Source organism: Leiobunum rupestre, chromosome 6 (assembly GCF_980474605.1).
Source record: "Leiobunum rupestre chromosome 6, qqLeiRupe1.1.hap1, whole genome shotgun sequence".
NCBI classification, from domain to species: domain Eukaryota; kingdom Metazoa; phylum Arthropoda; class Arachnida; order Opiliones; family Sclerosomatidae; genus Leiobunum; species Leiobunum rupestre.
In genome coordinates this window covers 27,238,470-27,251,852 of record NC_143389.1, presented here as the reverse complement: position 1 = coordinate 27,251,852, position 13,383 = coordinate 27,238,470, and the positions used below count along the sequence as shown (strand labels likewise).

General features: G+C 33.4%; 3 protein-coding genes across 3 annotated transcripts; all 3 read left to right on the top strand.

The window, feature by feature from the left end:
• The first annotated feature begins 3,661 nt into the window (after nucleotides 1-3,661).
• On the top strand, nucleotides 3,662-6,955 carry LOC149940547 (uncharacterized). The gene is made up of 7 exons (XM_090179303.1): nucleotides 3,662-4,229; nucleotides 4,373-5,595; nucleotides 6,069-6,252; nucleotides 6,308-6,454; nucleotides 6,522-6,644; nucleotides 6,709-6,906; nucleotides 6,945-6,955. The coding sequence occupies exons 1-7, from the start codon at nucleotides 3,662-3,664 to the stop codon at nucleotides 6,953-6,955; spliced, it is 2,454 nt and encodes an 817-aa protein (XP_090035429.1).
• Nucleotides 6,956-7,563: 608 nt separating this feature from the next.
• On the top strand, nucleotides 7,564-8,668 carry LOC149940546 (uncharacterized). Its single transcript, XM_090179302.1, has 7 exons — nucleotides 7,564-7,573; nucleotides 7,677-7,751; nucleotides 7,820-7,930; nucleotides 7,993-8,252; nucleotides 8,320-8,400; nucleotides 8,481-8,508; nucleotides 8,553-8,668. The coding sequence occupies exons 1-7, from the start codon at nucleotides 7,564-7,566 to the stop codon at nucleotides 8,666-8,668; spliced, it is 681 nt and encodes a 226-aa protein (XP_090035428.1).
• Nucleotides 8,669-10,298: 1,630 nt separating this feature from the next.
• On the top strand, nucleotides 10,299-10,941 carry LOC149940545 (uncharacterized). Its single transcript, XM_090179301.1, has 2 exons — nucleotides 10,299-10,523; nucleotides 10,589-10,941. The coding sequence occupies exons 1-2, from the start codon at nucleotides 10,490-10,492 to the stop codon at nucleotides 10,939-10,941; spliced, it is 387 nt and encodes a 128-aa protein (XP_090035427.1). The 5' UTR covers nucleotides 10,299-10,489.
• The last annotated feature ends 2,442 nt before the right edge of the window (nucleotides 10,942-13,383 follow it).

The following is a 13,383-nucleotide window of genomic DNA, read 5'->3' as shown; positions in this document are numbered from 1 at the left end:
GTGGGAATCGAAAACATTTCCAAATCACTTCTTGGTCTGCAGGGTGAAGGATTATCGAAGAAATTACCATGCATTATGCATAATTAAATTGACGGGGTTCAGATGCTATTAACTAAGTATATGAAGGGTGGTCGTACGGGGCGCACCCCCACAGCAATGAAACAACACATAAAACTGTTTAAAAAATTTGTGTGCTGAAATAACCAGTTTTTCAAAAATACTGGCTCTCCGATGAATTATACGTTTGAGTTTTTAAATTGAAATTAATATATACAGTGTCAGATATGCTAAATGTTTTTAAAGAACTTCAATGTTAATCTTACTGAAGCTAGCCGTTTAAGTACATATCTGTTATTCAAGTAAATTTTACATAAAGAACTGTTAATTTTACACTCTCGATGTGTGTAATAAATACAGCTGCAAATATTCCTGAACATTTTTACAATGTCCTTCTGTACATTTTACAAGACCAACCCATTTTTATAGAATACAGGCCATTTATGTACTTATGTTCCTGTATAAAAAAAAGGATACGTGTAATTTGTACAGTATTATTCTGTACTAGTTGTACACACACGTTTCATGTTCATATCTTCTGTTAAATTAAAGGATAACAGTAATTATCACAGGATTATTCTGTGCAAGTGATATACAGACGGTTCATGTAAAATTATCCTGTTAAAACTAGGGTTTTTTCTCTGTGTATTAAACGCCATAGACTAATTGTAGTAAACCCTGGCATCCCAATTTATTTGATCCATTGATTAGTATTAGTAGCAAACGTTTTAGAACGCTTGTTTTGGATTTAGTTGATCCATTGGTAATTTTAGTAGTAAATGTTTTAGAACATATCTTTTGTTAGGATGTGCATGAGCATGTTATTTTGGGGAAATGCTCGCGGATAAATAGTAGTAATGTCCATAAGTTTAGTATCTTAATTAATTGTTTTATGAAGTATTATAATTTTGATTATGTGAATAATAACTAATAATTTTTAATTAAATAATTTAAACCCACTCTTGGTTTGACACCTTTGAAATTTACATTATCCGCCTACTCTTAGTTGTAAGCCTTGTAGTGTGTAGTATTAACTTAATGATAACGCTTGGCATTCATGGCCACTGCAGGTAGTTAGTGGACCTACGGAAAAGTGGTTACAACACTGTCATTTTAGTGACGCTTTGTCAATCTGCCGTTTTCCTTCAAAAGCCAGGAGTTGGAAGCAAACCGGATAAAACACAAAAACTATAAAATAAAATTTAGGTAAAATGCCGGATTCTTTAATAGGTTGCACGCTATATCCGAGGCGTTTTTTAAGAAAGGAAAGAAATCGGCTCTAAAAATTGTCAAGAGTTAAGTAGAATTAAGGAAGTAACTGAACATTTTTACGAGCAACGAGGCTTCAAAAGATCAAATCATAGAAGCAGGATAATCTTTTATATAGGCTCTGTACGGACAAAATCAAATGAAATCGGTAGATGAAGCGAGATACTACTCCTACAACCTTATTGTAGCCACGCAGTCCTTATCTCTAGCGGACTTACCACCAACTACAGACAGTGCTAGACAACATGGTTATACTTGCAGGTGAATCAATGTTCATTTATGAACACGCGAAAACCGCAAGCTAATCGTCAAGCTTAGGTACAACAGTGTCTTGCAAAAGACTTAATGCCAACAGAGTGGGGGTGGGAGAAATCTAGCGATGTTCTTTGTCCAATTCCTTTTTAAAACCATGCGCTCCAGACAACCTCTTGGAAATCATTAGTTGCAAGCGGGATGTACAGGAAGATGTTCTTGTAAAACTGCAGGCCTGTACTGTTCAGTGGTTTGATATCATTGCAGAGAACATACGTGCAGCTACGTGGTAGATATTTCACACGAAGAATAATTTTTTAACATATGGATAACATTTAAACAAATGTTAATATAATGAAAATATTTTCGATAATCCCAAAAAAATCTAATAGTGCGAAGAGCGAGAATAATAATAATAATTTAATAATATTAAAATATTTTTAATAATTACTTATATATAATTAAATTTTATAATTACAAAATAATTAAGATTATAATTATAATAAAAAATACAATGTGATAACCATAGTCCTAGACGAAATAATAATAAGGGAAACCTTTTCTCGATTTTTCACTTTTCTCACGCTTGAAAGAGAAAAGTGTAGGGTTATAACTAATTCGTTGTAATTTGGCAATTAATAAACCGATTTTAAAACTCTTAAAACGGTTATGTTAAGCCTGAATTACGCTTAATAGATGTTGTGTTGAAAAAATTACAAAATGTATAACATTGTAAAAACAATTAATATAATGAAAATATTTTCGAGTATTTCTTACCTTAAAGATATTTTACCCCGTATTGTTTTAGTATGGTGTAAACTATTTGTAATATTTCTATTTTACTCTTCAAAACACATCCTTTGACACAAAGTTCATCGAAATCGGTCGATTAGATCTCGAGATATTGTTACTTCCGGTGCAGCGGCCATTTGATGAACCGCATCATTGGACGCTTAGGGACTTTTGGCAGGTTATATACCCTAGTAGCACAAGCAGTCCGTTTTTGAGTTGGCAAAGAGTCGCACAGTTGGCGGACAGTCGCAGTTGGGAAAGTGAAATGCGCCAAACAACTGCCAACGCCGTTTTTGAGTTGGCACTCAGTCGCACAGTTAGGAGCAATTTACCCTCGATCATATATTGTTTTTTTTTGGAGATTATTTAAAAACTTTCAGATTAGCTAATTTATATAGTAACCAAATATATTTCGTTTACTTTTTGATATTTTTAAGTCAGAAAAATATTTTTTTTAAAAAATGGTTGTGCGAGCAGCCTCAGCAGAAGCTATATACTTCTATTATGAGTAATTAAGCCGCGCAAATTGGTTAACGCATATACTTATAAATAACTAATTATGAGGCTAAAGTTCTATTTTTAATGCAATAAAAATATTAAATGTTTTAATTTTAATATTTTATTACTAAAACAAGTTCAATGTTTTTAATTTTTGTAGGAAAAAAATAAAAAACTTTTAAAAGATAAATAAAACAATTATATTTGAAACGAAATAGTTTTAAAACGTTTTAGCAGGTGAAAATTAAATAAATTAAATATTAAGTAGATAATACTTGATAGATGGCACTAAAGTAACGTTGATTTTAGATTTCTGTGTTTTCTGACTTTCTCAAGTTTCTCCCGCTATTTTTCTACTGAAGCAAGAAAGCATAGCTGCAGTGGCTGCACTCGTGCTTCGTCTCTTTGTTGAAAAACGTTAGGCCTAGCATACACGATTGTTTAAAATTTAATTTCTTCAAAACAATGGTATTGACAACGACCAGTTAAATAAAGGAACGGCAATATTTAAGGTAATTACCAAATATTGTTATAATTTAACATTTTTCATGAAATTGTTTGATGTTAATTTTACATTTATTTTAGGCCTTGCATGGTTGTTGATTGGATTCATTCATAGGAAAGAAATTTTATATTGGACACAAAGTAATGTTTTCTTATTTCTTTAATTAAGCTGCACATGATTTAAGGTGTTTGGGAAGTTTACTCTCCTGTTTATGTACTTCATTGATTTCTGATTTAAACTATGCTAGTAATTTACTGTTAAAGGCTGTCCTAACTATGTATTTTAATAATGGATAGAGCTAGTAATAGTCAGTCTAACCGAATTGGCTCTTCATATGACAAAGACATTGTAAATGGCTTAAGTAAGAGACAAAAACAGAGAAGGCGATCAAACTACATTAATGATGTTTTAAATCGGGTATCGGGTACGCAAGAGACTGATACTGAAAACTCAAATAACGAGACTATAAACGGTGTACTACCAACTGAAAGGAATAATGCAACCGAATGTAATCTTAATAGGGAATTAGTGCAGAGGGACATCGATATAATTAATAATTATGCTTCAGATTTTTCTGAAAATTCATGGGATAGATTAGATCATTTTGATACTAATTCTACAACTGATAGTAATAGCAGCTCTTCAGATGAAGAAGTAACAGATTTATCTGATTCTCTTAGGACATGGTCTTTAGAACATAATATTGATTCAGTTAAACTTAACAGTTTGTTAGCGATACTTAAACAGTTTGGTCACAATGAATTACCTGCAGATGCGCGCACACTATTAAAAACTCCAAGAGTTGTAACTGGGATTAAGTCTATTTCAAATGGGGATTACTGGTATTATGGATTTAGTAAAGGCATACAAGATTTTTAGATTCTGAACCTAATTTTGACCAGGAAATTTCATTTGCTATTAATATTGATGGCGTGCCACTATTTAAAAGTTCAGCGAAACAATTTTGGCCAATTTTGGCTTCAGTTTATACTTTTCCAGGGGGGTTTGCTGGAAAGGTATTCATTGTTGGGGTATTTGTTGGCGAATCAAAACCAGAAACACTAAATGAATATCTTGATCCATTTATTGATGAGCTTTTAGAGCTTAAAGAAAATGGTTTTTTTTACGGTACGCGAACTATAAAATGCACATTAAATGGCCCAATAATTGTTGATACTCCTGCTAGGTCTCATTTAAAACATACAAAAGGTCATACAGGGTATTGGTCCTGCGACAAATGCACCATTAGGGGATTTTATTTTGCCAGACGCACAGTTTTCTTAAATGATCCGCAATTGGAAGCGGTAACGTTACGTACCAATCATTCTTTTCGTAATAGAGAGAATGAAGAACATCATTTAGCAGGGGGTGGCAGTCCATTAGAACGTCTTAATATAGATATAGTCAAGCAATTTCCCCTTGATTATATGCATTTAGTTTGCTTAGGTGTAGTTAGACGCATGTTAAATTTCTGGGTAAAAAAAGGTAAACATGTAGTGAGGTTAAGTAGCCAAATGGTTAAGGAATTTTCGGATAAATTGGAATCTTCCCGAGTTTATGTACCAAGTGAATTCGCGAGAAAACCTAGGTCGTTAAGACATATTGATCGCTGGAAAGCGACAGAACTTAGACAGTTTTTGTTATATACTGGACCGATATTATCAAAGGAGATTATTGCTCGTGATGTTTTTCAACATTTTCGATTACTACACTGCGCAATATACATTTTAGCGTCGCCAATTTTGATTAAAACCCATTTAGATTATGCGGGTGAGTTATTGGATATGTTTGTATCTTTGGCACCAGATTTTTATGGAAAAGAATTTGTATCTCTAAATGTGCATGCATTAACTCATTTGAAACTAGATGTTAATAATTATGGGTCTCTAGATTCTTTCAGCGCATTTCCCTTTGAAAATCATTTACAGATATTAAAGAAAAAACTTCGTTCGCCCAACAAACCCTTACAACAACTAATTAAAAGGGTAGATGAATGCGGGTATTTAAACCTCAAGAATCATAACCGGGAAATTATACTAAAAAAGCCATTTAAAGACCGTAGTACACATATTCCACATAACGCTAAGTCTTTTAAAAAAGCATGTACTTCCAATTTCATTGTAACAATTTCGCCTCCAGACAATTGTTTTAGATTGAGCACTGGGGACGTTATAGTAGTTAAACACATTTACAATACAGAAATAGATGAATCAATAATGATTGTGGGTAGTTTATGTAAATTCTACAAAAATGTTTTCGATTACCCTTTACCTTCTTCTCAGCTAGGTATATTTGGGGGTAGAATATCAAAACTAATTAGGGTTTATCCTTTATCAGCACTGCAAAGTAAATGTTTTCTATTACATAACAAAATGGATACTTTGGTTACGATAACTCCATTACTACACTATTGTTAAATAGTTTATATCCAGAACAAACATAAAAAAATTAAGATGAATCTATATATAATTAATGAAAAATATTCATGGGTTTGATTAATGAAAGTAGCTGTTTAAAATTCGCAATAATTTTATTTAACTCCCTCGAAACGCATTAGTGAAATAACTTAATTGAGAAATTTAAAGTGTTTTTTGTGTATTTAATTTTTTTTGTGAATTATGTAAATATTTAAATGTAAATAATGAGTTTCTAGTAAACATCTTAATGAATGTTCTTTGAATATATATATTTTTAGATGTATGTAATATTTAGTTTTCCTGGAGATAAAACTGTTGAAGTAGTTCCCTTTTTGTGGTGTAAAACCGAAACTTTGTGCTATTATCCGCCAAAGAATTTAGATGCGAAAAAACTAATTTTGGAATGTGCAGCCCCAGATGAAAACTGGAAATTGTATGATGGGAAAATCTTAAGAAAGTCAAGTAGGTTTTAATTTTTATTTATTTAATATTGAAATTAAAACATTTTGAAATGTAGAAACGTATGAAGGATGCAGGGAACTTTTAAGCCGAGCGGAACAAACGTCAGATCTAGGCAGCGAGACTGAGGTTTTAGGGCGAGGTGGAATCCGAAGAAAGAAGTTTCCCCCAAAAAAGGTGTACGAAAGTGATGTGTCTGAAGCAGGTAAACTAGTTTAGGTCTAAATGTATATTGTCAAATGGTTTATTTTAAGGTAATTATATTTCCTTATCTCATATTTTAGGATCAAATGGTGATGAAAATGAACCAGATTTAAAGAAGGTAAAACATTCTAACAAAACCAAGAGAAGACCCTTGGTACTTCCAAAACCACCTCCTGTTCCTACCACTCAAAGTAAATAAATTACATTACACACCAAATTTTTAGAATTTTACTAATTTTGTTAAACGTATTATAGGTGATGTTGCCGTATTAGTGAGTAACACTCCTGTTGCTAAAACCACAGTAAATGAACCTGTTGATTTTTCAAAGAAAGACTCTATTCCTGTCAAGGACAAAGTAGTTCATGAAGAACTTGACTTTGAAAATTGTTTAAATATATCAAAGGATATTCCTAAGACAGCATCTGTCAAGACCTCCAACACTATCCATCCAAGTGCCAAAAAATACTCATTTGAACGAAATACAAGAAAGGGTGTTGTTAAAGATTCCACCAAAAAAATGGCAAAATCGGGACAATTAAGTTCAAATAAGAGTTGCACTTCTCAGAATCAACTCTCCACCGTATCTCAGCAACAAGAAACTCCAGTGTTCACTTCAATTTTTAAAAACACTGACTGTGATAATGAGATTTTTTCAGACTCGGGTAACGAATAATTTAGTTTATGATTATACGGATAACAAAAATTAGTGTTATGACTTTTATAGATGAAAATGGCCGCATATGTGATGAAAATGCTTTGGATTTGCCTTACTCTAACCAATCTAGTCAACTTTCCAAAACACATCAATTACCCCACAACAATAGTCAACACTCCAAAAATAGTCAAGTGTTCAGCAAAAAGCAGCACTCCAAACGTACTAGTCCAACGTGCAATAATAGTCTACATTCCAAAAGTAACAGTCACTCATCAAACACTCAGTCGTTCAACAATACTCAGTCGTTCAACAATACTCAGTCGTTCAACAATACTCAGTCGTTCAACAATACTCAGTCGTTAAACAACACTCAGTCGTTAAACAACACTCAGTCGTTCAACGACACTCAACATTCCAGAAGAAATAATCAACACAAAGAAAATCTATTTTCCAGATGCGATATTGTAAACCCAGATATTAGACATTTTTCAAATAGAGAAGGTATTTTGTAAAAATTGCAAAAAAAAACAGTGCAACTTTATTAAATTGAATTTATTTTATTTAAAGGTCAAAATGGAGGCAAAGAAAATTCCAGAGATGTATTTGTAAACCATGATGTTGTAAATTTTTCAGATGGAGAAGGTATTTATAAATAATTGAGAAAAATAAATTAAAGTAAATTATCATATTTTAATTTATATTATATGCAGGTATAAATAGCTTTACACTTCCCAAAAGCAGTTATCTTCATAGCTCTGTTGCTTCGAGGAATAGTTCCTTTAATTCTGATACTAGAAAAAATGATTTGCTATCTACACCTTGTGAGAATTCAGTATAAATTACATATTGAAACTTATAACTAATTAATTTTTTCAATCTACAGCGGCTACACATGATTTTCAACAAACTTCAAAAACGACAGGAATTCAACAATTTCAACGAAGTGTGATGCTAATGCTCGGAGACCTGAACAGTAGGATGGACGAGTATAATTCGAAATTGACATTTCTTTTGACTAAATTAGGATGTTCACAACATGAAGATATTGAAATAGATGAAATGCCGGATATCCCTATAAGTAGCTTGGATGATCTGCAAAAGCTGGAAAACATTTTGCAATCAAAGGAATTAAGGAAACTTGTTGTAAGTATTGTTATTTATGGTTTTAAGTCATTAATGCTTTAAAATGTTACTTTAATTTTTAATTTAGATAAGGAAATTTTCTTCTTATGGTGGAAAATCAATATCTGACTGTTGTCGAACAGTACTGAAAAAAGTAATCGCTCACGATGTAATTTTGAAAATTCAATTGGTTAGGAGTTAATGGAAAGTATGCATTTAATACTCTTAAATTGGTGGACGTCGTTGTAGGTAAGGAACATACTATTTATACCTTTGAGTATATAAAACAAATTCAATAACTAGGTTTTAAAACGTTTCTAGGAGCTGTTCAAAAAAATATTGTGGATAGCAAAGAAAGCCAAATTGTTCAAATCATTCAAAGCTGGGTGAAGTATGCTCCTGATCGACATGGAGGAAGGGAAAAAAGAGGCCGTTGATCTAATGCAGATCAAAAGTTTTCTTAATAAAACCGCATTGTTTAACGTTTTTTAAAATAAAACGTCGGTAACTATGGTTGTTTAAAGTATTGTTGTTTAAAATGAAAAGCTATTAATAAACTTTTTTGTAAAGATTTATAAACACAAATAAAACTTTTTTAACTTTGTCTAAATAATAAATTATTTCAAGCATATTGAAAAGGTGCATTATATAAGAAAAATCTACCCTCAATTCCACTGAATTGGTCATCTGTTTTACGTACAATACAATATGGAAACCTCCCCACCGCATGCCCAACACTTTGCCGACTGAAATCAGTGGTGGTTTTAGAGTTGGCCAACTAATATCCAGAAATTGGCCATCTGTTTTACGTACAATACAATATGGAAACCTCCCCAACGCATGCCCAACACTTTGCCGACTGAAATCAGTGGTGGTTTTAGAGTTGGCCAACAGTAGGCCGTAAACATTTACCGACGGCTTTACCTGCATTTGGCCAGGTCGGACATTTTGACGGGATAAACACTGGTTTGCCAACTGTAAGGGCCAACTGTTTACCAAAGACAGTTGGGCCAGTGATTTTGTGCTACTAGGGTAGGACCCTAAGCGTCTTAGATCCTGAAATTTTCAGCTCGGTCATAATGAGTTCCCTTCCAAAGCCTAATTACCTTGAACTAATAGTCTCGGCGTTGTTTAAAAAAAATGTCACACAAGATGGTGCTATAAAATTAGAATTTTTTTGAGAGAGGAGCTTAGGTAGGAAATCATACTAGTGGGTCTGAAAGAAATTCTCCTACGTTCTCAGTTACCTAAATATGTCCATGCTCATACTCATTAATGAATGAAAACCCAAACTAAACTGAAAATTTGGTAATTTGGAAAGCAACATTCAGTAATTTGGAAATCCGTTGCCATGCTTGGGAATTTATAATTTTTTTTGAAAGGCAGAAAAACTATCATCTATCATCACTATTTATATACAATTTTCTTATTAATTGTGTGTCAATCAAGGCGTTGTTCTAACTTCCAAATTAGATTGATTAGCCGTAAATTGAAGTAGATTTATTACCGGAATACAGTTTATAAACTGTCAGTACTAAAATAATTAATTGGCTTCTAGATTTATTACGTACATGAATCGACAATTCTTATATGAAAGGTGGACGAGAAAAATTATCCTCCTAAGAAATATCCAACACATACCCCTGTGATAATATTCGTAATTGTGGCCTGCGCGAGATTCCCAAAAGAAGGTGAGGCACTAGAAAACTGAAGCACAATATTTCGACTTGCCAACTTTTGGATTTTTCTGATATCCAGTCAGTAAATAATGAACTGCTCTTTAACTCTCGCGGTTCGACGGGTAAGAAATAGATAACTGCTTAACTCTAGGCATAATCAGGGATGATTTTCTTACTTTCGGTATTCCGTTTTAATTATGTCCGCTTTTTGCATAAATCGTAATAGGGAGTTAACAACTGACATAGGTTTGACGTCATTTTCAAAAATCGGCGCGATTTACACGCCATCTCTCGAGGCATCCGCGAACTATATTTCATAATAAAGCTGTGGTCGGCCATATTGGGTAGAAATTATCTGTTAACAGACATACAGTCGGAGCTCTAAAGATGGTTAAAAGTTGCGGTGTCAAGGGGTGTAAAAGTGTTTTTGGGGCGATAGATAATGAGAGTAAGATAGGATTTTTCAGGATCCCTCGCGTAGTAAAACACCAAGGTGAAAAAACCGAGGAACTTTCAAAAGAAAGAAATCGTAAATGGCTTAGATTTTTAAGCCTTGCACCTGAAGCCTACAGTGAACATATGAGGATATGCTCAAAACACTTTCTCTCTGGAGGTAAAGGTTAACAAATATTTTGGTTAATTAAATAAGTATTCTAAAATATATCCAACATATTACAGCACCATCGTCATTGTTTGACACTTCTAATCCAGACTGGCTCCCGTCTAGATTCGTAAATGGCAATGAAAAATATGAAAGCGTCAACAGTTCAAAACTGCAACGTTTTGAAAGAAGACTTAAACGAGCGTGCCCAGAACAACTACCCAACGCTAAAAGAAGAAAAGTCAAAGCTTCACAATTAGATATTTCTAACATAAGCACCAACATCCTCGAAGATAGCGCACTTGGGTTATCATTACAAGAATCGGAGTTAGGAGTTGATACTTCTTTGGTTATGAATAGCACGTTTAATGAAATAAGCTTATCTGAAGTTTCGAAATCTCCTTTAAAAACATTTCCAATGATTTTGTAACGCAAACTTATATGGTACGGAAGGATTTCAGTGCCCAGGTAACGGTTGGAAAAGAAGTGTGCGACTTCAGCGGGCAAACAGATATCGCTCCAAAAGCAAGTTCTGATACTCAAACAATGAAAGTTGAAATTATGGAAAATGAAACCCAAACGCTCTTCAGGGTTATTGAAATGTTTGAATTTGAAGCAAGCAAGCTCAAAGTTGAAGAATCTTTCACCGAAGCTGAAAAATTGAAAGCATCAATTAAAGAGGCAGAAGATAAAATAAAAAATTTGTTTGAAGACAATGTTCAGCTAATTTGTAAATTAGAGAAACTTCAAATTGAACTGAACTTAAGAAACTTCGTTCAATCAACATTCGTCAATGATTATTCCCGCACAAGGTTTTTTACCGGACTAGAAACCTACTCAACACTCTTGACATTGTTTAACGGAATCAAAAGCTACTTGTTTCAAAATTCCAAACTGACCCCTTTCCAGCAGTTAATTTTGACTTTGATGAAACTCCGACTTGGGTCCAGCAACAGAGACCTAGCGTATAGGTTCAACGTTTCCGAAATGGCAATATCAAGATTATTTTATAACTGTTTGAATGCGTTATACAAACGTATGACAAAATTTATTCACTGGCCAGATAGAGACGAGCTACAAAAAACAATGCCTATGTGCTTCAGAGATAAATTTGGTCAAAAGGTTGCACTTATCATCGACTGTTTTGAAGTTTTTATGGAATAACCATCAAATATACTAACAAAAGCCGAAACATGGTCTAGTTACAAGCATCAAAACACAGTAAAATTCCTCATTGGAATAACCTCGCAAGGAACAGTTTGTTATCTTTCTAATCTTTGCCAATCAGTTGTGCCATTTGATTAAAATAATTTTCAAAATTAAAATCTTGCTCGTATAACCTGGAAAAATTTGTAAATAAATATCAAGTGATAGTTTTAAACAACTTCTTTTTCTTTTATTTTTTACTATGGTTTTTTACGCTTATTTGATCGATTAACTTTAACACAATCAATGCAAAATCATTTCCCTTTGGGAACATCATTTATCTTTAAACACTAAATGAAACTACCGTAGTACACAATCTGCCTATCTGTTTCGATTGAACATCACGGACAAACCCATTCTCAAAATTATTATAGGCTAAAAGGCTTTTTCGATTATTTAATTGGTCCTCAGTAAATGGTGAAATACCGTGAATTAAATAATGATAAAGATGCCCATATTCTGTAGGCGGCAAATGTTCAAAACCAAACCCTACACCTCTATGTTCTCCATCCCCATGAACTTGTTTCAAATCGTCTGAATTCATTTTATATGGATCGATATTGTTGATTAATTTCATTTTTTCAAGGTACCTCTTTTTAACATGATCAGGGAGTTCATTAACATAATCTGAAGGAACATCTTCCTTTACTTTCTTAGTCCTACCCATGACTAGGATATTCAACTTATTCTACGTTTCTACCCAATATGGCGGACACTATAGTTAATACAAATTCACGAGAGATGGCGCCAAAATTGCCAGCGAAAAAAAAAACCTCTACGTAATCTTTTTTTTTTACCCATCGGATGTTAACTCCCTATAGTTATTCTTACGAAAATGGTAGATCAGTATTGATTGCAAAATGATATCCCAAATTGAGCAGATACAAATTCGACTTTGATCAAAATTGGCAATCCAAATTGTATTATATTCGATCCAATTACGATGTATTAATATTAACTTTTTTGGATTTCATAAAAATTATTATAAGCTCCCAATAAATCCGGTAATACGTCGATATATTTGTGCGTATCTTTCTCCATAAAATATCGGTACATTCGAGACTTCAATGTTCGATTGAATCGTTCTATAATACTAGATTTTACTTCGGAGTGCGTTGCGAAAAACTTGATTTCCCTACGTTTTAATTCCCGTTGTACCTCCTTGCAAAGGAATTCGTTCCCGTGGTCTGATTGTACAATCTTTGGTTTTCGACCTGATTCCAAGATTCATTTAAAAGCCTTAAGTATGGTCGTTCCTTTCTTATCCTTGGTAGCCACAGCGAATGCGTATTTGCTAAATACGTCTATACCACATAATAGGTATCGATATCCAATATTGTGGTTTTTGATAGCTTGCAGGTCTGCCAGGTCGAGTTGCCATTGTTCGTCTATTCCATATACGATTGTCTTGTTTCTTCTGAATTTATGTTTTATCGGCTTGTGTAAAGTATACGTATCCTGACGTTTTAGAAATTCCTGAACGTCATTTATGGAAACTTAAAGACCCCTCTCTCGGGCAGCCCGATAAAGACCGTGTATTCCACCATAACTTCCGGGGTCCTTTACACTAAAGTATATTTCTTCAAGCCTATCCATTCATCGTACAGTTCAGTTTCCGTTCGTGATACCAGTACGAGAACTCAAATAGCTCAAAAACGATAATAAT